Source organism: Erpetoichthys calabaricus, chromosome 11 (assembly GCF_900747795.2).
Source record: "Erpetoichthys calabaricus chromosome 11, fErpCal1.3, whole genome shotgun sequence".
Lineage (NCBI taxonomy): Eukaryota > Metazoa > Chordata > Cladistia > Polypteriformes > Polypteridae > Erpetoichthys > Erpetoichthys calabaricus.
The window spans coordinates 123,631,142-123,657,631 of NC_041404.2; the positions used below are offsets into that span (position 1 = coordinate 123,631,142).

General features: G+C 41.3%; 1 protein-coding gene across 1 annotated transcript in view; it reads right to left on the reverse strand.

The window, feature by feature from the left end:
- Positions 1-25,652, reverse strand: part of lcmt1 (leucine carboxyl methyltransferase 1) — a 28,807-nt gene extending 3,155 nt beyond the window's left edge. Inside the window, exons 1-7 of the mRNA XM_051933375.1 lie at positions 25,111-25,652; positions 22,781-22,872; positions 17,425-17,546; positions 9,167-9,243; positions 5,220-5,281; positions 4,298-4,400; positions 2,091-2,211 (exon numbers count right to left, since the gene is read on the reverse strand). Of these exons, the coding sequence (XP_051789335.1) occupies positions 2,091-2,211; positions 4,298-4,400; positions 5,220-5,281; positions 9,167-9,243; positions 17,425-17,546; positions 22,781-22,872; positions 25,111-25,193 (660 nt within the window). The 5' untranslated portion in view covers positions 25,194-25,652. The remainder of the gene's footprint in view (positions 1-2,090; positions 2,212-4,297; positions 4,401-5,219; positions 5,282-9,166; positions 9,244-17,424; positions 17,547-22,780; positions 22,873-25,110) is intronic.
- Between the last annotated feature and the right edge of the window lie 838 nt (positions 25,653-26,490).

Genomic DNA, 26,490 nt, shown 5'->3' on the forward strand with positions numbered 1-26,490 from the left:
AAGACTCATAGGACAGTGGTCATCCTTCCTGGATATGGCCCCAAAAAGGAAAATTGACCCCCAGACTGAACAGAAGGATAGTTGAAACAGTGGAGCAAGAACTAAGGAAAAAATCAAGACAGATTCAGGCTGACCCCCAAGATCAACATACAACAGGCTCAAATGGTCCAATCCATTGTCTGAATGAAAACAAGCTCCACTGCAGAAGAGGCGAAAAGATTACACTATAAAAATCCAGCCTAGAGTGGGCTAAAATGCATGTTGACTAGTTACAGTCTTTCTGGGAGAATGTTCTTCTGATGGATGAAACTAAATCAGAGATTTATAGTAAGTAACAGCATATCTGTAGTCACAGACGACAAAACAGTGCTTGCAAAGAAAACAAAACATCTCTACAGTGAAATATGGAGGAGGCTCATTAATGTTAAGGGGATGCTATGCTGTCTCTGCTACTGGGGGCTTTGAATGTGTGCAAGACACAACGAAATCAGATCACCAAGGCATTCTGCAGCGAAACATACTGTGCAGTGTCATAGAACTTTGTCTCAGTTGCAGGTCCCCCAGCAGGAAATGACCCAGAATATACATCTAAGAGCAGCCAAAAATGGTTGAGTAGAAAACATTGGAATTTTCTAAAGTGGGCAGCCATTAGAGTTGATCTAAATCCAATTGAACATTCTGCAGTAATAACTGAACCTTGACATTGGGAGAAGGATCCATCAAACCTAGGAGAACTGGAGCAGTTTTTTTAAGAAGAGTGGGCCAAATTGCCAGGTTGGGGGAGAAGTCTCACTCAGAGCTACATATGGGCTTAATTGCAGGTAATGCTTGAAAAGAGTGTGCTACAGAATAATAGGCTAGGGGTCCCAGTCATTTTCATTTGTTTCGTTTTTTTACAATAACATGTGAGTACGTAAATCAACACTACAATGTCTTGAAAATGGAATAAAGAACGGTGGATGCGAATTACTTTGTCAGTTTCAACATATTTCATAAATGTTAATTCTTTTTTAAATAGTGGAAAGGTGTAAACTCTGTTGGCCACACCTCCTAGAATAAATCCCAAAAAGATTGTATGCCACAGCAGAGAGAGGAGAAGGAGGAATCTAGACCAAGTCCAGCCTCCATAAACACAGCAAGCAGGCAAAAAAAATCCTTACTACAGACTCTAAAGAAAAGCAAATGAGAAAGGAATTCCTCCATTTAACAGCAGGCCACAGAGGAATACCTACCAAAAGTTACTGCCTAGTGGAAGGAAGACAGGTTAAAAACGATCCCTCACATTAACAAATGGGGAGAAAAACAGCAAGAAGGCAAACAGGGCAAGACAGAGAAGAAAGGAGGGAAGCATGATGGTGGTGAGAAATGAATACAAGAAAACAACAGTCAGGGAGAGAGAAAAGGACAGAAGGAGATGAGAAAACTGAAAGTGGGAAGGATGGAAAAGGTGTGAGGCACACAGGCAGAGGGAAAAGAACTGAATGAGAGAAACAAGGAAAAAGGAAGAACAAACATGAGGTGCATAAGACACCAATGGGGAAGTGAGGAGCAGGACAGGGAAAATGGAGAAGGGAAAGGAAAAAAAAAAACAGGTAGTAAAAAGTGAGACAGAGGGAAAGGGGGTGGGGGCAAACAGCTAGGAGGGACAGGACAGTGAGATGAGAAAGGGGGAGTAAGGAGACGTACAAATTAGACCAATTAGGAAGGTGTGGAGTAAAAAAAATATGAAAGAGGATAGCATGGGAAGGAAAGAAAGAGGGAAAGCAGGTGAAAGGCAAGAAGCAGAGAAGTGGTGAAAGTGAGATAAATGGGGAAGGGGAGGAGGAGGAGTGAGGCAGTGCAAGAAGAAAGTGGAGGAACGAGGAAGGGTGATGTAGATAGAAGAATCAACAAGGCTGGAACGAAAATAAAACAGTCTGGAATGCTGAGGAGAAAAGAAGCAAGGAGAGGCTGAGATAAAAGAAGCAAACAGAAAGATAATGGAAAGATGGAAAGCAGCAAAGAAAAAAGGAAGAGCAATGCTGCAGAATAAAAATATGCAGTTAGACGAGAGAATGAGAAAGAAGTTGGTGTGCAAAGCAGAACCCTACCTGCTCATAGCTGATAAACATGGCAGTGTGAAAGGTGCTTGCTGCCCATTTTATCAAATGAGAGGACTGCTCTGGAGACATGTAGACAAGGACACACTCTGCCACCAGCAGCGTGGGTAACCTGAAAGGCCAAAACAAGAGTGAAGACAGGAGCGGTGCGTGCAAACCTCTCCGTCAGCTTATTTCTCGCAAATCTCAATCAGTAAACAAGCAACACCTCTCTGTTGAAACATCTGTGCAAGAAAAGGTCACCTGTGTGGTGACCCAAGATAGTGTTGCCTCCTGAAATATTTGCTTTTTCCATTATTACTAGCGTGCCACATGTGTTTTGTCCCACAGTTTCACCATGTGAAGCAAAACTCAAGAGGGTGGTTCAGACTCAAACCCTCACACACATCACGAAAGCAGAAGTGCCCATAACAATGGTCTGTCTTTCTGATCTCTGTATCTGCTGATTTTCATAAGGACAGCATCCCCTTCTCCAATCAACTCTATAGTAGGCAAGGGTTAAAAACAAGAACAATTAAAATTTATTTAGATGCAATGCCCTATATTCTGTTCACATTTTGCTGCCCATCCTATCCAAACTTTGAATAAGCATCTGAAATTATTAAAATCATCAAAAAGTAAATCAGAATGACAAAAAAGAAACAACTGTCTAAGTTTTCAAAACCTTTGACTATACACATCTTACTAGAAAGCCACTACTGCAGTCTTTATAGCCAAGAATCACTTTGGACAAAAGCCTGCCATCTCTGCATGGCCAGTGTTTTATTTTTATATCAAATCTCTCAAGTTATCAAGAAGTACACTGAGCAGTGCTTTCTTCATGTTTCAATGTGGGCTTTCTGTTCATGTCTGAGCACTGATTGGGGTACGCAAGATGTTAGGCCAAAGGAAAGCTAACATCCTTAGGAGACTGGAGCAGCTTTTATTCTATAAACTTGCCTCAATAGGTACCGTCCATATCTGTTTGCCTACATCTTCACAAGGCTCTGACATTCCACTGACAAAAACCTCAAAACATGAAGCTATTTGGCTTCACCACGTTTTACATTCAGGGATAGCGTTTCTGAGGTAATTATGAGCTCCTTTTGATTTACGTAGAATGTATCACTGTATATTAAGGAAGTGTGCCCTAATGTGTGGCTTCCTTCATGCCACCATGTACATAGTTAGATCTCTCAAGCCTCATTTGGGGTTTGGACAAGAGCACATCAAAGAACAGGCCAAGGGCATCAAACTGAGACCCCAGTCATCTATGCAGCCCTTCGGCTTGAGACACAAAGAATTATTAGGCAGCTTCTTATTCAGAATGTGCAGATCTTCGCAAATCACTTCCAAAAAATTATAATCTGAATCTTCAAGTAAAACAGTAGAATCAAAGAAACAACTGTGAATGGACATAGTTGAAATCTATTTATATTATTATGAGTTTGAGGCAACTGGCTTTGTGATTATAAGAATTATTAACAGCCAACTCTGAACTGAGGCAGCATGGCAGTGTAGTTGTTAGAGCAGCTTCCTCATATCTGCTGAAGACCATCTTACTGTCCGTCATACTGTCTGTGTGAAATTTTCACATTGTTACTTTGTCTATACAGCTTTATCTCCGGGTACTTTAGTTTTCCTCTCACCTCCTAAATATGCCCCCGCTGTTTCCTACCTTATGGCAAGTGTTGCCAGAATAGGGTCTGGCCTCTGTGATCCTTAAATGGATTTGCCAGGCCTGATAATGGATGGATGTCTATCATAAAAATAATAAAATGTATGTTTAATTTTTCAGTTATTATCCAACCAGCTATATCCTAACACAGGGTCACGGGGGACTGCTGGAGCCAATCCCAGCCAACACAGGGCACAAGGCAGGAACAAATCCCGGGCAGAGCATCAGCCCACCGCAGGACACACCCTACCACACTAGGGACAATTTAGGATCGTCTATGCACCTAACCTGCATGTCTTTGGTCTGTGGGAGGAAACCGGAGCACCCAGAGGAAACCCAGTTATTCATGTTAAATATTTTTTCTATCATGATCAAAATGCAGAGCACATGATAATAAAAAAAACAAACAATGTATTCTGTTTTGTTATCTGTTGATATTAAGATGAGAATAATATACAAAGGTGGGAAGACTTTTAAAGGGCACTGTAAATCAGGTGTTAACATACGTAGCTCAACTTAATGTCTACTTTCATGAACTCACTGTGTGTCCAGTTGAAACTTCCGTAGCTTCTCTTCTAGCATGGGGGGATCCCGCAAGTCAGCTCCCACAATACAGTACCGGTCTGAATTCAAGCTCTGGCTATCTGGAGAAGAGTAGGGAACATGGACTGTGATGTTGTATTTTACACACACGTTCATTCCAGAGTGTCTCTTAGACTAATTCATACTACATGCTTACTGCCATGCTAGTATGAAGCGAAGAGATGCAAACATCTAACTTTTCATATTTACCTGTCTTGTAATATAGCACTCTGGATATCTTGATCACTAGAAATCCACAGTTCAATTTTATGCTGTTGTAAAGTAATAGAGTGCTGGTGCTCATGCAAATAGTATTAGACACAAGATTATATAAGATCACATCCTAAACAGGAGGCCAGTCCATTACAGGGAACTCTTAAGCACACACTCACATTTCCTCAACTGAAGGAATTTAATTATGTCAATCAGTTTGACATGTAAGAAAAATGGAATACCCAGAGGAAATTAGGGATAAAGGATAACGTCAATGCAGACGTTAAATTAAAACACTGGGATTGATTCCAGGTCCATGGGGCTATTAGGCAGGAATATAAATTGCTGCACCAAAGTGCTGTGTTTAGCTGGAAATGTGTTTTTAAACTCCAAGATGGGAACTCCAAGTTGCCAGCTTGTGAATTAAAGAACAAAACTTCCAAATGCTAAAGAGCTTTCTGTTATATGACACTTGGGTCAGTGTGAATGTGCAGAATAAGGGGTGGTGAATGTGAGGAAGGCTAATGGGAATTTAGGAGGAGATTCATTCTGCTAATCATGCTGCATGAAGTATTATAGCTAGCAAAGAAGTGCAAGAACTTTACGGTTGAAAATTCTCTTGCCTGGAGCAACCCCTGGTCAACTGACAAGTCTTACGTAACACTTACCAATTAGAAGCGTGTCTGTTGAGTGTGTCTCTATGATGGGTTTTGAGAGGGGTGGCTTTGACCTAAAAACACAGAAATCCGAGCATTACAAAATTAACAAGAAAGCCTCCTTTTTCAACACAAGGATGCCATCTTATTTCCTTAATGTCAAAAGCCACACCTGTATCCTGTATATATTCATTACCAACTGTCCAGCTGCATCATTCTCATATCTACATCTGCAGTCACTGGTGACAAATCACTCAGTACCCGACCTCCACACTGGTCTCTCTCACTCTTTATAGTCTTGCTACACCCCTAATGCAACATGGCCTTCCCCAAGCAATCCCAAAAGAGCCCCCATATTCCCCAGCAAGAAATCACTCAAGGCCCCGCCCTTCTCTATTTCATGTCATTTGTATCCACAAGATGAGAAGTGATGGGCTTGGAGTCACAAAACACCATTTTACTCACATGACCTATAAAGAAAATCATCCTGTTTAACTAAGTAAGCAGGCTTCAGAATTTTAATCTGCCACTACAAGGCTGTCACATAAAACAGTAAGCTCTCTCTCTCTTTATTCAGCCTCGTTGCCCCCTCACTGCACCTGCACCCGCACCCTAAACACAGAATACAGGAGTTTCTGAAATATTTGGATAAAACCTACCAAACACTTTCAAACTCACTTAATTCTGCAGAGAGTCATGGGAGACTTGGGTCTATCATGGCTGAGTTGGGTAAAAGGCCAGAACCAACCTTTGATGATATGGTAATCCATCATAGGGATCACAGGATAAAGTTTACTGGCTCTTATGTAGTACTGTGCAAGAGCCTTCGGTACTTGTGAAAAACTGCTGCAAAGTGGGAATGTTTTCAAAAATAATGCCACGATTAGTTTCTATTTATAAATAAAATTCCTACAAGATAAAGCAAACAGAAAAGCATAAATGAAATTAATATATGGTGTCACCACCCTTTGCCTTAAAAATAGCAGCAATTCTCTTAAGCCCAGTTGCATATAGTTTCTGAAGTTACTCTCATGGTTAGTTGTTTTGAAGCTCTTGGAGAACTTGCCACAGTTCCACAGCAGCCTTTCACCATCTTACTTGCTTCTGTCTCTCCAGGCAATCCCAGTCTGGCTTGATGATATTGAGATCAGGGCTCTGATGGGGACATACCAACTGTTGCAGGATTCTCTACTGCTAGTTTTGCTGCAGATATTTTTTTATGATTTTGGCCATGTGTTTGGGGTTACATGTTGCAGAATGAAGTTGGGACTGATCAGATGCCTCCCTGATGGTACTACATGATGGATAAGAATCTGCTTGTACTTCTTAGCAGTGAGCTGGGCCATCGATTTGGATCAAATCACCAACTCCATTTGCAGAAATACAGCCCCAGTTGCAAGGAACTTCCAATGTGCCTCACTGTTGCCTGCAGACATTCATTCATGTATCATTCCACAGCCCTTCGGTGGACAAACTACCGTCTGTTGGCACCAAGAATTTCAAGTTTTGACTCATCAGTTCAGAAAATGCTGCCATTTATATGCACTCCAGACCCCAGTGTTTTAGTGTGTAGATGACTCACTTGGGTTTATTTCCACCTCAGAGGAATGGCTTTTTGGTCACAACTAGATGGGTGTAACCAGGGCCTCAGTAGTTTCTGCTAGTTCTGAGCTAATAGCAGTACTGGGCATCTTCCAATTTCCAAGGTAAGTAAGTGATGTATTTCTTGTTTGCTGCACTCCGTGGCCATCTACTGCATTTCAGAACCTCAGTCTTGCTCATTTGTTTGAGCTTCTGTAGAATAGCTTGGAGGGCACATCTGGAAACACCTGTCTACTTGGGAGAGACCTTGATGTTGCAGGATGACTACTTTGTGTCTTGGTGCTATGCTCAATTTTACCATAATGTATGTTTTGCAGGTTAAATCACTACGTCTGCAACCTTCCTCACCATTACAGAATGGCAGTCCCTTGCTGTGACAAGTGGTCCGTGGTGATGGGAGAGTTTTAAATAAATAGCCAGAAGTGGGGCTCCAATTCGGTGCGGGTGTGTGCAATCACTGAGGGACTGGCGGTAGGGGACATGAGAAGCTCAGATTGGGAGCCCTGCTGGAAGCCATGGACATCAGGGGCCCCTGGCCTGTAAATGATGGTTAACTGCACCTGTCAGCGGGCATCTCTTCTTTCTGCAAAGTCCAAACAGGACAAGGGAAGGAGATGGTGAGTTTAAGAGGAAGCTCATAATTTTTATGGACTGAACTGTCTCTGGGCATTTTTTAACCTTGTTAGTTTTAAATGGAGCATTTATATGGACTGTTTTTACCTTCATGTTCACTACTGACTGTGTCACACATGTGCAATCAGGAGACAACTAAAGGGCCTGAATAATAGTAATTCCATACCTGACCAGGGGGCAGCAGGGTGCTCTAATTGTCTCTCTCAATCCCTTACAGACCATTCTCAGGAAATCCCACCTGGTTCCGCGCCACCAATGATGTCACTTCCAGTTCTGGCGCTGCCAATGACATCACTTCCTCCCCTTGTCTTTAAAAGCCGCCATCTTAAGGCAGTATTTCAGTTCTGTTTTGGACTCGCATGAGTAAAGAACTCTTGACAATTTACCTCTTTGCAGCCAGGATAAAATATACGGATGGCTGCCCCAAACCTTTTCATGTCTCATTGTGCTTTTTGTGACAGCTGTTTATTAGATTATTTATTGATTTATTGAAGACTGAAGCACTTTACTTTTTGAACTTTGTTTTGACTAATTTAAATAAAAGCACTAGGTTCACTTTTGCACCTACCTCTTGCTGCATGTGAGTGTATCCTTATTTACCCGGCTCATTTTGGTTATGACTATTGACGGTTCGGACTCAAGCCGCTCCCAGATGCAACAGGGAGTGTGAAGACGACCCAGAGCATCACACTTGCCCAGTTTTACTCCTTCTACACAGCTATTTCTCTTTCAAGTATTCACTTTGGTTCCACCTACGCATTCTGTCAGTGATCTTAAGCAAGCACTGGGCTATATGCTTACAAAGATATCACATTTTTAACTGAAACTAGGGCTTCCCTTTTTGCAAAAAGAATGTTTGGAACTCAGAAAACACTATTCTATTATGCTAATTTAGAGGAAATTAAATAACCATCTAAAACAAATATTTTTTGTATGATCTGAAGTACACAAGACTTTTGCACAGTACAATTTTTGATTATTCAAACACAAATAATGGTCAGTTTGATAACATACAACTAAAATAAAACGAAGTATATGGAATATTAAAAGCTGCACCAGCAAAATTTATGTGAACTGTTAAAACCCCAGCCATTTATTTACATATAATGGTGTTCAAAATGTTTCCTAATTTATGTATGTATGTATATTTTTCCCATAAACACTCATGGATTCTCAACTGGCCTGCCACCCTTTTAAAAGGTCTGTGAGTGAATAAATGAATGACTTTGGGTGTAGGAGTCTGCACAATGTACTAGTACTTCATAAAGAAACGATATAGTGCCTGGTGCTGTTGGGATATGTTTGCTTTTCATGATCCTGAACTGGACCAAGTAAGTCTGGTAATGAAAATGGACGGACATTAATTACCTGCTGGCTGAGGAAAAAAAATTAGCTGTAAACAAGGAGGTATTAACCTGGTATCCTTTCCACCTAAGTATGATCCTCATTAGCAGCTCTTTAAAAAGTTTAAGAAAAAGGCATTAAGCGCTTTTTTTCCCTCTTTTGCGGGTCACGGTCTAATGAATTAGCACTTTCTATTCAGTCCTGTGGCCTGGCCTTAAACAACCAGGACTGACCAATCCTGTCTAATGGTTTCTTCATGTCTACAGCCCTGAGAAGCACAAAGGCCATACGATGCCACCTTCTGCATATATAGTGGACTTAATAAAAAAGGACCATACTTTACCACACTTTAAGGCAAACAGAAGCAACACTGGTCTTACTTGATGTTGTGTAACTTTCTTGCAACAGTCATTGGAAAGTCAACTTCAAAGTATTTTCTTGGAAGAAGATTTTCATCCTGAAAGTCAAAAACAAATTGGCAAAATTTATCAATATGGAAATGTAGGAAATTGGAGTGTGTGGCCATGAACAGCAATGAACTACTGTTTATCCACAGGAGAAGATGAATTAATTTTATTTTGTGAGAACTGTTTTACTTCAGGATAAGATGGACCTTTTCCCCCCCAAGACATTCAACCAGTGTTATGTCTTAGCAATTCAATGGAATTAATTGAAGAATGTCTATAACATGCAATATTTTCATGGGCACATTTGGTCTTAAATTAAAGCTAATGTTATGGTGCATATTTTTGGGATATTTCCAGAAAGGTACGTTTCTGTTATTATATCACTGCAAACTCTTTCTATAATTATGCATACTAATGAAGCAGATCCCAGGCATACTTTCTCATGGTAAAACTTTATGACATTTGAAGTGTCAGCCTCTCTCTGTCTGTATTTCTTGGCTGCAAATGGAACTGGTGTCAACTCTTTTGAAGTCCATGTGCTGTCTCAGTGGATGTGTTTTGATCTTTGACTAACTTTAGCTTTTCAGGGTATATAAGGATAGGTTTTCAAATGCCAAAGGGAAGATTAGCATTTCTGTCTTCCAGGGTGTATATTGTGCATTTCTGGTATTACTTATTTAGTCTTTTTTAATTTATTCATCTTGTATATAATTTAAAATGTATTGTATTAATAAATTCTCAATTATTGCACTGGTTAATTGCCTGCTATCATTTTAATTAATCTTGAAAAGGTGTAGGCCTTTTTACTGTGCACACATATTGGAACTCAGCCTCTGAGGTTTGTAGTTGAAATAGGGCTCGTTTATACTTCACACTCAGAACGCGAATGCATCATGGCTGCCACGCGTTCCCAGCGTTCATTTGGCGCGTCCTCTAAGCATGTCCTCAGAAATTAACACAACGCATGCGCGAGTTGCAGTACCAGCAAAAAGTCGGGGGACGCAGTGTGATAAAAGTCAGGATGTGACGTCAGAGTCTCTGTTTACTATCTACATGTGACAGAAAGCCGCTTTGAGGATCCTATGGGATCAATGTGCGCGCTTCGATGTTTGATGAATGGTTCAATGTAGTGAAGCAAAATGCCGACATACAGATGTATTCGTGGTGCTTTTATATTCAAGCGTCGCATATTCCCGATCATAATGACACGATACATTTTAAAAGTCTCACACACCATCTTTTGTGCCGTCTTTTTTTTTTTTTTGCAACTTCACAACAGCAATATAATGTACAGGGCTGTACTTGAGCCACAGAGAAAAAAAAACTAAGGACATGGTGAAAAGGTGTATTTTGTGATTAAAGTGGAAATTTCAGCTTTAATTTAGAAATGTCCACTTTAACCTTGTAGTTTACTTTATCATTAAAGCAGATCGTCTTAAATGTCATCCCAGTTGTTAATCGCTTACGAGCTTCTAGGGCTTCCTTCTGACCTGACAGCAGCGGAAAACAGCAATAGATCTCCACACAGAACACATTAAATTGTGAGCAGGGGGGCTGAACGCACCCCTAGAAGACACGGACGCTCCTCTGAAAAACCCTCTTAAAAACGCTGATAGACTACCTTCACATTGCTCCCTTACTTACGGCTGCTCTGTCACGTGATATGCTTCTCACGCGGCAGTAAGCATACTTATAAGCCTGAACAGCACCTGTCCTTTTTGGCTGATTGCTTTGTTTCTCTCTCCTCCCCCTGACATCCTCTGCTCCTGTTGGGGGTCCCGCTCAAATTGTGCTCCCCTATGATGTTTGCCTATTCTTTTAAATGAGAACTAACTGCATACTGAGCTCATTTTACTTCTGAAAGAGACATGTTTGTTTGAAGTGTTTGAATAAAGCTTCTGTCTCTACAATCTCCTGTGTTTCTGTACAATTCTGTGACCCAAGCGTGACAAGTGGTACCAGGAGTGGTTGCACCGATGGATTCTCAAGACGTTGTGAATGTTCTGGGTCTGGCTGGGGGCTCTGCGCTTTGCCAATGGAAACTGGACCTGGATCGCCCTGTTCTTGCTCAGTTGCAGGATTTAATTCATCTCGTTCACCGCTGGTTTGAGGGGAACTCAATCGAGCGGATTGTGGTACTGGTGGGGATTCCTGAAGTTCTCCGCGACAAATTTTTTTGTCATGATGTTGACTCATTCTCCACCTTCGACAAACAATTGGATGGCTCCCAGGCCGCTTGGAGACACAGTGGTGCATTTGCTTCGCCTGGGGCACACTTACAACCTGCCTGAGATCGTCGCAATGAACAGCGGGCTCAGGGCCCTGAATATCCAGTTTCCTCAGAAAGACCATCCCGGACTCCCGTTGTTGCTGATGTCACCACATCTAGAGAGGCTCCTCGTCGTGGACGCCGACGTGCGTGTTTCTGGTGTGATCAGGTCGGACACCTCGCCAGAGAATGTCGCCTCTTCCCTGCTCGGTCCTTGGAGGTCAGCTTAGCCGAGGTGTGTTGCTCCCAGGTTCCTTCTGCTTCACTGAAAAAGGACCGCTTAATGATCTCCGTGATGTTAGCAGGCCACGAGATCCCTGCCTTGTTGGACTCAGGTAGTGACCTTTGTGTTGTCAGACGTGACTGCCTCAACAGTACATCCCCGTGTAGCACTGAGACTGTGAACATACACTGTGTACATGGGGATGTTAAGGACTATGAGACTGTGCTGATTCCTTTAAAATATAAGACTGCCATTTCGGATTCCTGCCCAAGGCCCTTGCTGATCGGCAGGAGGAATGCCCTATTCCCTAAGCTGAGTTTGGGGCACAAGCCCTAGAGCCCCATGTTATCATGAACGAAGGGGAGGAACTCGTGGCTGTTGGAGAAGGCCTCGAGCCCCAATTTGACATTGAACCCGATCTCTCCAGTGATACCGGGAGTGACTCCTCCAATTTTCTAGAGCGGCTGGCTGGCCTATCTACAACTTCTCAACTTGCAAATGCCTCCAAACACAAACCGAGCACTAGCGAGCAGATGGATTTTGTGCGCTTGCAGCATGCTGATAGCTCATTAGATTATGCATTTACTGTAAACAGACTTGCTCCGCTAGTGACTCTTATTACCAACAGCGTGCCTCCAGGGGCTTGAAAACCCTACACTTTCTTGAGAAAGACGGCTGTCTTTTTAGGGTGATATCAGATCATTTAGTGGGGGAATTTATTGAACAATTAGTTGTACAGTAATCCCTCCTCTATCGCGGGGGTTGCGTTCCAGACCCCCCTGCGAAAGGTGAAAATCCGCGAAGTAGAAACCATATGTTTATATGGTTATTTTTATATTGTCATGCTTTGGTCACAGATTTGCACAGAAACACAGGAGGTTGTAGAGAGACAGGAACTTTATTCAAACACTGCAAACAAACATTTGTCTCTTTTTCAAAAGTTTAAACTGTGCTCCATGACAAGACAGAGATGACAGTTCCGTCTCACAATTAAAAGAATGCAAACATATCTTCCTCTTCAAAGGAGTGTGCGTCAGGAGCAGATAATGTCAGAGAGATAGACAGAAAAAAGCAAACAATCAGAAATCAATAGGGCTGTTTGGCTTTTAAGTATGCGAAGCACCGCCGGACAACACAGCTGCTAGGAAGGGAGCAATGTTAAGGTAGCCTTTCAGCATTTTTTTAGAGGAGCGTCCGTATTGTCCAGTGGTGCGAACAGCCCCCCCACTGCTCACACCCCCTCTGTCAGGAGCACAGAATGTCAGAGAGAGAGAAAGAGACAGAGAAAAACAAACAATTAAAAATCAATACGTGCCGTTCGAGTTTTTAAGTATGCGAAGCACCATGCAGGAAGCATATCGCTTGACAAAACAGCCACATTTAAGCCCAGCAAGGAAGAGAGCAATGTGAAGGTAATCTTTCAGTGTTTTTTGAGGAGTGGCCGTATCTTCTAGGGGTGCGAACAGCCCCTGTGCTCACAATATATTTGAGGAGTTTTATTTAATAGGTAATACATGCTCTGATTGGGTAGCTTCTCAGCCATCTGCCAATAGCGTCCCTTGTATGAAATCAACTGGGCAAACCAACTGAGGAAGCATGTAATAGAAATTAAAAGACCCATTGTCCGCAGAAATCCGCGAACCAGCAAAAAATCCGCGATATATATTTAAATATGCTTACATATAAAATCCGCGATAGAGTGAAGCCGCGAAAGACGAAGCGCGATATAGCGAGGGATTACTGTACCTGAAGTACATAGGTATATTTTTTTGCAAAAAATACTTATATCTTGGGTGGGCACCTGGTGGCTGATAAGGCTAGAGATCGTTTATCAAAACAATTTTATTGGCTGAATATGGAACAAGATGTTGAGTGATTCTGTACTTCCTGTCCCGATTGCCAGATCGTTTCTGCTTATAAACCTCCTCCGGCTCCCCTTTCTCCTATGCCTATTTTGGAAGTCCCATTTCAACGGGTGGAATTAGATATTGTAGGTCCTCTTCCTAAGAGTTAAAATGGGTATCAATATATGTTTGTATTGGTTGACTATGCAATGTGATATCCGGAAGTGGCTGCTTTGAAAAAAGCCAATTCCTCCACTGTAGCCAAAGCTCTGTGTGAGATTTTCACTCGTATTGGCATCCCTAGAGAAATTTTAATTGATCAGGGAACACCTTTTACTTCTCGTGTGATGAAACAATTGTGTGACAGCCTTGCTATTAGGAAATTAAGTACCACTGTTTACCATCCACAGACGAATGGTTTGACTGAACGATTTAACAAGACTTAAGACTTAAACAGATGATCAGGCGAGATGCTCATGATGATCCGACGTCTTGGGACTCTGTCCTGCCTTTTATTATGTTTGCGGTGCGGGAATTGCTGCAGGCGTCCACTGGCATAAGTCCTTTCGAGTTGTTGTTTGGTAGGCGCCCGCGAGGCATCTTGGATGTTGTACGTGAAGAATGGACAGGAATTGGGACAAAAGCTCACGGGCCGAGCTTTGCGGATCGGGTAATTTCATTGCAAGATAGGATTTCTAAACTTTCTTCTATTGCTGTGGAGCATCAGAGACATGAGCAGGAAACCTAGAAACGTCTATATGATAGGTGCTGTAAGCTCCGTGAATTCAAACCTGGTGATCGTGTTCTGGTTCTGATTCCATCTGACCCACACAAATTCCTAGTGAAATGGCATGGTCCTGCCATTACTGAGTAGCGTATGGGGCCGGTGTACAAGGTTAGAATACCGGGCCAGTGCAAACCATTCCAGATTTTACATGTTAATCTCTTGAAGGAGTGGCATGACCTGCAGGGGGTTTATGCTTCCTTGGCTGGTGTCTCTCAGACCGATGTTGCCATTGGTGACGATCTGACTGACTCGCAAAAGACAGAGTTGTTTACTTTGATTGAACGGAACACTGATGTTTTTTCAGACTTGCCAGGCGTGACTAACCTTGCAGAACATAAAATCACTACTGAACCTGGTGTTAGAGTGCAGATGCGCCCATTTCAGATCCCGGACGCATGACGGAATATTGTGCGTGAGGAAATCAAACAGATGCTGGCATTAGGTGTAATTCGTGAAAGTGACTGGTGCAGTCCGGTCATATTAGTCCTAAAACAAGACAGTTTGATTCGCTTCTGTATCGATTTCAGGCGCTTTAATAAGGTATCTAAATTTGATGCCTATCCAATGCCCCGTGTTGACGAGCTGTTGGAAAAACTGGGTCAGGCGACCTATATCTCCATGGTAGATCTCATGAAAGGTTACTGGCAGGTGCCTCTTGAGGCTGGCAGTTGTGAGAAAACAGCATTTGCGACTCCTGATGGACTTTATGAATTTACTAGACTCCTGTTTGGTCTTCATGGTGCACCTCTAACTTTCCAGCGTATGATGGATCAGATCTTGCGTCCTCATTCCGAATATTCCGGGGCATATCGTGATTTTCAGCAATGATTGGCAAACACATTTAGAACGTCTTCAGGCTGTCCTTGAAAGCTTGAGACAGGCTGGCTTGACAGCTAACCCTAAGAAGTGTAAGTTGGGTATGTCTGAGGCTCATTATCTGGGTTATTCAATGGACAGGGGTTTACTCCGGCCACAATTTAGAAAACTGGAAGAGATGCTTGCTTATACTCATCTAGAAATGCAGAAACTAGTTTGAGCTTTTCTGGGGCTTGCCAGTTATTATAGAAGATTCATCCCTGACTTTGCAAATAGGGCTGCTCCTCTTTCCGATCTTACTAGAGGCAGAAAGAACCACCCTGTTTTATGGACAGAAGAATGTGAAGAAGAATGTGATTTGAAAACTGCTTTGTCTTCTTGTCTGGTTTATGTGGAATCCTGATTTCTCTAAGGATTTTGTTCTACAGACGGACGCAAGTGCATTTGGTTTAGGCGCCGTCCTGTGTCAGGTTTTTGATGGGGAAGAGCACCCTATCACTTTTTTGATAAGAAAATTACTTCCGAGGGAATGCAATTATTTGACTATTGAGAAATAATGTTTGGCGATTAAATGGGCTATGGAAGCACTTCATTATTACTTATGAGGTCGAAATTTCACATTAGTGACTGATCACGCTCCACTTCAATGGTTATACCGTCAGAAAGATACAAACTCTTGTCTCATGAGATGGATTTTGAGCTTACAACCATATAGTTTTACTGTCAGGCAGTGACCTGGCTCTGAGCACATTAATGCTGATGTCCTGTCATGCCTGTTTGAACCTGATTTGGAGTGTTGCTTAATTCACGAAAATGTGAATAAAGCTGACGGAGGGGGTGTGAACAGGGGGGCTGAACACACCCCTAGAAGACATGGACGCTCCTCAAAAAACCCCTCTTAAAAACGCTGATAGACTACCTTCACATTGCTCCCTTACTTGCGGCTGCTCTGTCGTGTGATATGCTTCTCGAGCGGCGGTACGCATACTTAAAAGCCTGAACGGTACCTGTCCTTTTGGCTGATTGCTTTGTTTCTCTGTCCTTTCCCAGACATCCTCTGCTCCTGTTGGGGGTCCCGCTCCCATTGTGCTCCCCTATGATGTTTGCCTATTCTTTTAAACGAGAACTAAGTGCATACTGAGCTCCTTTTACTTCTGAAAGAGACATGTTTGTTTGAAGTGTTTGATTAAAGTTCCTGTCTCTACAATCTCCTGTGTTTTTGTGCAATTCTGTGACCCAAGCGTGACAAAATGTATGATATTCCAACTCTCTGCACATTTAGAATCTTTAGATTTATACTTGATATCACTTTCATGATGAAATACATTAAAGTATGTATGTTACATTTTACAGATAAATCGTTAATTTCGTTTACATAATGAATACTGTTAATAATTACACACATGGGGGTGGCACGGTGGCGGAGCAGTAATGCTGCAGTCTTGCAGGGAGTCACGTCGCTGGTATTCCCTGCCTTGATTTACATGTTTTCCTGATGGGTTTCTTCAATGTGCTCCGGTTTCCTTCCAAAGATATGCAGATTTGGAGACACTAAAATGACACCAGTGTATGTGAGTGCTTGTATTCACCTTGCAATGAGTTGAGGCCCCATCCAGGGATTGTTTCTGCCTCGTGCCCAACACTAGCTGGAGTGGGCACATCCCTGGATTGATGGATTTAATCATTAAACATCCTTTTCAGAGACATTGCGGCAAGGTGTCATGATTTTAATGGGTGTTCCATGCAATTCACAACACAGTGAAGCCGATCCTGTTCTCACCATGATAATATCTCGCACTGCCACCTGTTGGATTCTTCTAGATTTCCGAAAAACTACGCGTTCAAGTATGAACAGTACAATGCTTGCGTAGCAGGAGTGTCCACTGGAGCATTCGTCAAATGAAGTATAAACCTGGCCATATTCTTGTTTGGCAAGAATTTTTAATAGCTAGGCTTGGAATTAAATGTAACACACATTAAGTTAAGATGCCTAGATTATGTGGCTTTATTCTGAAACACAAGCTTTGGAATGGGATTTAGCCTCTGAATTGGCATATGAAATGTTATGCATGTAAGACACGCTAAGATAGCTACTTAGCCCCTGAGGTTTCATTATAGAGCAAAAGCTTTTACAATAAAAGCAATAAACTGGAGTTAGATTAATGGTCCACGTTCCTATTCCCATCATTGGTTAGGAGAAGTGACACTGTAGTTATAATTTAACATCTGTCAAACTCACAGCCAGATAAAAGCACCTACAGAAGGATAAGTAAACATATTACTTCTTTGTACCTTCAGCCTCCAGAAAGTAGTGTCCAGGCCGGCTCCCAGGTTGATTATTTGACAATTCTGTTCACACCTGCGCACAAATGCATCAAGGAGGTAGTTCACACCTTTGACACGTGCGTAGTAACCTGAAAGAGACAGCCAAGACCAGTGCACGTGTAAACATAATCCACAGCAAGGAATGTCCAGAGTTGGTATGAAGATTAACAAAATATGAAAACAAATAAACAAAACAGTATAAGAAATGAAACAAGTAAGAAAACATATGTGTATCATAACAGTCAGGTGCTTTCAGTGACCTAGTTAACCTTTTTTTCTGAAGGTAAATTGTCTTTTTGGATGACCTCTGGGGGTCAGAGCACAGGGTGAGCCATTGTACAGTACAGCACCCCTAGAGCAATTTTCAGTTTAAGGGCCTTGTTATTGCTGTAGGTCCCAACAGCATAAGATCCCTTTTGGGATCTGAACCATCAACATTTCAGATACCAGCATATATCCTTAGCCAAAGAGCTACCACTCTGCCCATTTTGAAAGTTGAAGCATTTTTAATTTTTCTAATCTTAGTTAATCAAAGACAGTAGTAGTGCATTGTTGTGAATTAAGTATTTTTGCAGCAACAGGTCATATTAAAGAACAAAAATGATAACAGAATGCAAGTATATGCATGGTACATTAAATAGATGTTTTTAGTATCATTTAAAATATAATGCACCAATAAGCTTAAGGCTCCTGAAGTAGCTTTCACAGACAGCTGATTCCAACTCAAGTGATATGAAAGCATTACATTAATTGATGTACTAATGTAAGTTGTTGGTTATGCAGGCTCCATGACTGGCTGTAATTCAGTTGCATGTTGTTTAGCATGAGCAAGTAAGAATCTCACTGTACTCTTTATACATGACAGTAAAGACCCTATATTTCTTAAACATTACATTTTTTTAAAAAGCACTTAATCGAGAGTTAAAATCTATACTATCATAGCTACCCGCATACATACAAGCAGCGGATGGAGCATTGAGTTCCCAGACACTTGCACAACTCTTCTGGTGTTTCAATAACTTGCATTTGGGATCTGACTTCAGGAGCTGGTATCGAACATGTACAAGAGGAAAAGTATACAAACTGAAATATCTTCTCTCAAGGTAAAATTAAAAAATAATCAACTTATCTGTAACTGAAATTTCACAGAAAGCTTCCCTGTTTTACAATCGATGGTTCTGAAAGTTTGCAAATACTGTCAAATGGAAGTTTTAGAAATGTCAAATTTTTTTTACAGTGGACTCTACAGAAATACCTCAACAAAAGTTTAACTTTCCTGACAGATTTCATTGAAGAATTAGTATACCAAATGCCAATTAAACTGGTACATTGAAAGACGAGCGGTTATAAGGTGACAGACAGACAGTCAGTCAGTCCTGACAACAACAGTAGTTATTTTGGCATTTTAATGCTTCCTTGAACATCTTAAAGTTTCATGAATTTATATGTTTTTAATGGCTTTGTTTTTACATTAAGCACAAAGAACTAAACGTTATCTTTTTCAGTTTATTTATATAAATATTAGAAACTCTAATTCAGGATCTCAGGAAGCCTGAGCCCACCCTGATGTGCATGAGGTGCAAGTGTGGAACCAACCAATGGTGGGATGCCAGTTTAATTTTAACAGTAAAACTAGCCATTTCCATTCATACTAGGCCAACTAACCTAACCGATCATACTTGGACAACACAAAGACACAAGTGAAGAAACAAACTTGGAACTGCAATCATGGTGTCACCCACAATCTGACAACCTCTTCCATAACAAGTAAAACAAAATTTCAAAATCTCTTTATTTTTCATACTTATAAATGTTTATTGCATGGCAGTTTTTTTTAGAAAGAAATCATAAGCAAGATTCACTAGAATTTTTTTAGCCATTGTTTTTAAATTCGGTTTTAGAGTACTGTTAGGCTTTCTACTTTTAGTTATTAAAAAAGGCCCTTAAAGTAGCAAGTATTTAACACTAGAATTACCACAGCCTACGAGAAAACTCGGAAATCCGGCTCACCTTAAATCCGTTCGCACCTCTCTGTCAGCGTCTTTTGTCCTGTAAATGTGCCGATTAAGACAAGCAGCAAGCAACCTGCTATTCCATTCCCCCCACTGTCGCATAACGTGCACAATGTTCTCCCAGCTCATGCCTTGATTGATTATCTGGGAGTGAAGTGCTGGAGTTTTTGAGTGGAAATAATAGATTGTTATTTGGAACACATGCATTTCATGTGTGTTCCGTTTCTACAGTAATCTGTATAAACACATTGTTAAAACAGAAACTTTGTCATATTTTAATAATAAATGTTACAAAGTGTAGGCATAAACTATAGAATGTGTGAAGCCTGAAGTATCAAATAAACACTTTCACAAAAGGTTCAAGGACAATACAACAGCTTCCATGGCGTAGCGGTAAGATTTGCTGACTTGTAATCAAGAGTCCCCAAATTTTAAATGAAGCAACTCAGATGCAGTTGAAGTGCAGACTTTCAGCTTTAATTCTGTGGGGTGAACAAAATGATTGCATAAAAATGTGAGGCAACTAAAGCATTTTTTTTAATCACAATCCCTTCATTTCAGGAGCTCAAAAGTAATTGGACTAATTAAATAACTGGAAATAAAATGTTCATTTCTAATACTTGGTTGAAAACCCTTTGCTGGCAATGACAGCCTGAAGTCTTGAACTCATGGACATCACCAGATGCTGGGTTTCCTCCTTTTTAATGCTCTGCCAGGCCTTTACTGCAGCGGCTTTCAGTTGTTGTTTGTTTGTGGGCTTTTCTGTCTGAAGTTTAGTCTTCAACAAGTGAAATGCATGCTCAATTGGGTTAAGATCAGGTGACTGACTTGGCCATTCAAGAATTTTCCACTTCTTTGCTTTAATAAACTCATGGGTTGCTTTGGCTGTATGTTTTGGGTCATTGTCCATCTGTATCATGAAACGCCGCCCAATCAATTTGACTGCATTTAGCAGGATTTGAGCAGACAGTACGTCTCTGAACACCTCAGAATTCATTCGGCTGCTTCTGTCCTGTGTCACATCATCAATAAACACTAGTGTCCCAGTGCCACTGGCAGCCATGCACGCCCAAGCCATCACACTGCCTCCACCGTGTTTTACAGATGATGTGGTATGCTTTTGGATAATGAGCTGTTCCACGCCTTCTCCATACTTTTTTCTTGCCATCATTCTGGTAGAGGTTGATCTTGGTTTCATCTGTCCAAAGAATGTTTTTCCAGAACTGTGCTGGCTTTTTTTAGATGTTCTTTAGCACAGTCCAATCTAGCCTTTCTATTCTTGAGGCTTATGAGTGGCTTGCATCTTGCAGTGCACCCTCTGTATTTACTTTCATGCAGTCTTCTCTTTATGGTAGACTTGGATATTAATACGCCTACCCCCTGGAGAGTGCTGTTCACTTGGTTGGCTGTTGTGAGGGGGTTTCTCTTCATCATGGAAATGATTCTGCGATCATCCACCACTGTTGTCTTCTGTGGACGTCCAGGTCTTTTTGCGTTGCTGAGTTCACCAGTGCTTGCTTTCTTTCTCAGGATGTACCAAACTGTAGATTTTGCCACTCGTAATATTGTAGCAATTTCTTGGATGGGTTTTTTCTGTTTTCGCAGCTTAAGGATGGCTTCTTTCACCTGCATGGAGAGCTCCTTTGACCGCATGTTGTCTGTTCACAGCAAAATCTTCCACATGCAAGCACCACACCTCAAATCAACTCCAGGCCTTTTATCTGCTTAATTGATAATGACATAATGACGGACTTGCCCACACCTGCCCATGAAATAGCCTTTGAGTCAATTGTCCAATTACTTTTGAGCCCCTGAAATGAAGGGATTGTGTTAAAAAAATGCTTTAGTTGCCTCACATTTTTATGCAATTGTTTTGTTCACCCCACTGAATTAAAGCTGAAAGTCTGCAGTTCAACTGCATCTGAGTTGTTTCATTTAAAATTCATTGCGGTAATGTACAGAACCAAAATTAGAAAAAAGTTGTCTCTGTCCAAATATTTATGGACCTAACTATATTCCCAGTACTGCTGGGTACAAGGTAGAACTTAATCCCGGATGGCTTGACTGTTCATTGCAGTGCACACAATCACACAATCACATTCACATCATGGGATCTACTTTGAGCTGCCAGTTAAGCTAACCTCCAAGACTTTGGGATGTGAGAAGAAAACCGGAGTAACCACATGGGAAAAATATGCAAACCCCATATAGAGAGTGAGCACACCAGTACTTAAACCTAATCTCCATAAATCTAAGATGACACAGCACTAACCACTACATCTGAGACTCTCCCACTTCTAATATATAAAGCAGAATGTGTGTTTGTCCAGTATGCAAATCCACACAGTTGAACCTGTTGTGGCATCATTCCAAACTTTTTCCCCTGGAACTTTATTTAGTGAGCACTCCTGCACTTTATTCCACCCCAAACAGCAGTGGGATACCACTGCTGTGTATTTCTTTATAACACAAAATTCTTAAGCCTTGCGCATTCATATTCTGGATCACATTCATTAAACAAATATTTGGTTATTTAAAGCTACTTATTGCTACCAACTTTACTTTTTTTCTCTATAATTGTTAACATTAATGTTTACTATCAATTAAGGTTGACTTTAGCAGAACCAGCAGAATACCAGCCATTCTCATGTATTTTACAAATCAATCAGTGAAAGTATTTGAACAAATAATGAAATATTCAGGTAATAACAGTCTGTGTTTTTGTGAACATGCAATTCAGAAGCTGAATGGGCAATACTAGAAATTTAAGTGAGTTTCGGCAGAAAAATAATAGTGGACGCCGAGCACAAGACTGAGATAAGAACAATCAAGTGGATGCAAAGGATTCCCCTGGAAATAAGGAGGACAAACCCAGAGGCAAAAAAGTGCAAGCAGTAAGCAGTAATAAGTAGAAGCAGATGGTATTTTGAGCGTATGGACCAAATGGTGGAGAATGACATTATGGAGATGAACACTAGTGATAAAGTGGAAGACAAAGATGATGTGGATGGACATACTGATGGATGACATGAAAAGAATGGGTCTGGTTCTGAAGAAAGTTAAGATATTTAAGTGAAAGCAGCAGCAACAAACCTGCTAAAACCCAGGAAATTTTTAAAAGAAAAGGTTTGTTGTAAGTAAAAACAAAAATATATGTCCTTACTAGTCACAAAATAATATGAATACCAGGTTATTACACAGTGGTGCAAATAACGATAAATAATCTCCTGGATTAATGTTGGGTGACTAGGAGTCTTAATGCAGAATCTTTCAGTTTAAAAATGATGTCCAAGAAGAGAGATGGAACTTGCCTCGGTTGATTTCTGGAGCTTTCCTGTCACTTGTCTGTCTCACAAAATACTGGATAAAGGCATCTTTCCAGTAACCTTTACTGGCAGCATACCTGAAAAAGAGAATGGGAAAAAATTGTACATTTCTTGCATTTATATAGCACATTACTAAGACAGTGTGTCCACAGAGCACTTTCCCAAGTAGGTACAGCATGAAATCTAGGTAAACGTAAAGTGGTTATAAAAGGTATTAAAACCTCCATGAAAGCAGAATGTATTTAACAGAGATTTGTTATTGTCACTCAAAACAATATACTCTATAATGTCAACGTAAATAAAAACAGAAAATTTACTGCATGCATACATACCTCTTGCCCTGACACTCCTAAATCACCTGTGAAGTAACTACTGTACCTCTCCTCTCCAACTCTCATACTTAATTGCTTAGCGTTTGTGTGCTGCTGTGGCATTTCACCTGCTTTCAGAATAAATACCTCTATGTCTAAGAGCTTCCTTAGTTTGTCAGTGTAGGCCAATGGAAACATGACTACACACCATGAAAGTCACCATAAAACTTGTAACAAAATGGATTGGGTCAAGCAACAAAAAAACCCTGAAAGTCTTATAAATGTGGGACTTGGAAGACAATGTATCTTCTACACTGGGTAACCTAAACCCAAAAGGCTAGTGTCCTGGAATGGCCCAGTGAGAGCCCTGACCTCAGTCTAACTGAGCATCTTTGGGACAACTTGACAATTTATGTTCACAGGTGTTTTCTCTCCAATGTGATGAAGCTTGAGGAGCCTTCCAAGAAAAATGGACAACAATTCCAATGTCAAGATATGCAATGCTGAGAGAGACTTACGCAAAGAGACTCACAACTGTAATTGATGCCAAAGGAGCTTCTTCCAAGTATTTATAGGGGTAATTACTTATGCAATAAATTACTTTCTGGTTTTATATTTTTAAATTCATTAAAATGTGTGGAAGACATTTTATTCACTTTGACATTAACTGATAATTGCAAAAAATCATAGAAAAATATATTAGGGTTGAATGCTATATAAGACAATAAAATAGGTCCATCAAACTGGTAAATGTGCCATCACAATTAAACATGCTGCCATTATCTATCCAGATAACTAACTGTCCACTTCACTTGACCCAGAACCAAACAAATAGAGTCCCAGAACTGTCTGTATCCTCCAGTACGCTTAGACCAGCAAAGTTCAGAGCAAGGCAAGAGGCCTCCTTGCAGATCAGAAGCTTTTGTGCTCTGAACGGACGGACCGAACGAAGAGCTGAGGAGAAGAGCTGAGGGCATCCTGTGGAGACTGACAAGGCTCACTGTATGAGGAATAAAGTGCAAGTAGCAGGACAGAGCAGTACACTTTACATTTTATGGTAGTTAACTGGTTTATTTGGACATGAAAACCTTTGGTGATATTATAACTTAGGTTTATACAATTAAATCAGATTTTGATTGAAATCAATCATGGAGCTTGTGTTTACAGCATCATATTTCCAGAAAGAGTATTTGAGCATTTCATTTTATAAATGGATAGATACGTTAGACAGCAAGACATACTGTACCTTACAGACAGGCACCATGATAGCTAGCTAAATAGGCAGACAGACAGACATGACAGGCACTGTGACAGCTTTAGCTACACAAACAGACAGACACTATGATAGCTAGATAGACAGGCAGGCAGACATGACAGGCACTGTGACAGCTATCTACACAAACAAACAGACAGTCAGGACAGGCACTATGATAGCTAGCAAAATAGACAGACAGACAGACATACATGACAGGCACTGTGACAGCTAGTTACACAAACAGACAGACAGCCAGGACAGGCACTATGATAGCTAGCAAAATAGACAGACAGACAGACAGACATGACAGGCACTATGATAGCTAGCTTGATAGATAGACAGACAGCCAGGACAGGCACTATGATAGCTAGCTACACAAACAGACAGACAGCCAGGACAGGCACTATGATACCTAGCAAGATAGACAGACAGCAAGGACAGGCACTATGATAGCTAGCTAGATAGACAGACAGACAGACAGACATGACAGGCACTGTGACAGCTGTTACACAAACAAACAGACAGACACTATGAAAGCTAGCTAGATAGACAGACAGACATGACAGGCACTGTGTCGGCTAGCAACACAAACAGACAGACAGATAGGAGAAGCACTATGATAGCTAGCAAAATAGACAGATAGACATGACAGGCACTGTGTCAGCCTTAACTAGACAGACAGATAGGACAGGCACCCTGATAGCTAACTAGTCGGTTCTTTCGTTGTTGGTGATTTAACACTGTCGTACCTCTTACAGATAGAGGCGTCATCGCAGGTAGCTCTGACTGCATCATCCGAGGTTTCCGAATCAGTGAAAGCCGGTCGAGCCATTCAATTCGACTAGAAGAACTGTGGACCTCGAGCGAGACAGGTGACTCCAGGGGGGTGTCAGTCCAAAACAGACACTGGAAAAACAGCACGTGGAACAAATGCACTCTCGTGATAGTGCGGTGCGTTCACTTTTAGTGGACAGGGGAGTAGTACGGAAGCCAAGATGTAGCCGGAGAGTCCGCTCTATACTAAAACAGAGGGGTCAACAGTCTTAGTTTGGGGGAGACTCGATAGTCTGAAATTCCGCTGCATTCGTGGTCTACGCAATCAGCCTCCTGTCTGTACTGTCTGCTTCCTTCCGCTGACCAGTTCGCTTGGTAATGGAAAAAAAAAATCTTTGTGCCTTTTGCAGTGCTAAAAAAAAGTGCGTTTTATGCGTAAAGACGAAGAAATAGACACACTAAATCTTCTCCGGTAAAGTATTTAACAACAACGAGTGCCACTGGCTCGTAAGAATGTCCCTGTCTTGGCCTTCTAGCCTACTCAGAGATATGGTACTGCCATCTTGCTTACAGGATGTACCATAGCATTGCACTGTAATGTTAAAATTCCGACTCTCTTCCATAGTTCAAGGTGGACTGCAAAAATGGACTGGAACAGAAATCTAACGTAGACTGTTGTAGTGTGCAATCTGTGATCTCGTGTTAGTATACTGTATATGTATAAAGTAAAAAGACTTCAATTACAATTAACCCCGATTAAATATGCATGTTGGCTGTGTATTAGCCAGTGGCTGAAGCAAAACATGGGAACAGGCGGTACTCTCTACAGTATTGTTTTGGCTACGGATAATATTTTAGACCCGTGGTTCTCAGCCTGTGGTATGTGTGCGCACGTTTTGCACAGTCAGAATAAGAATAGGTTTTGCTCAACGTAGCAAAATGCACGATGCTCCTGTCATAAAAAGAACTGTGACTGCAGCACCACCTAGAGATGCCACAGCACAGCTGAAAATATGGCACTGCCACTGGTGATCATCGCTTCAAATGGAACAAGCACACAGCAAAGAGGAGACACCTTTGCACTTCGGAGGCTGATCAGTCACTTCTTTGGCTCATCTGGCTGAGATGTGACAAAAACAGTCACCTTCCAGAAAAAGTAAAAAAAAACCAGAGCCCAAGAAATAAAGTGCAGGTACCTTGGTCAGCAGCACCATCGTGCATACAACCAGATGCAATCATCTTGGCCTGCTGATTCACCCCTCCAGGTACTTCAGTCATACAGTGAAAGCATGGATGATAAAACCATCAGGAGCAGATTCTGTACCCTCAGCCTCTCAGCACAGCTGCAGATGCAG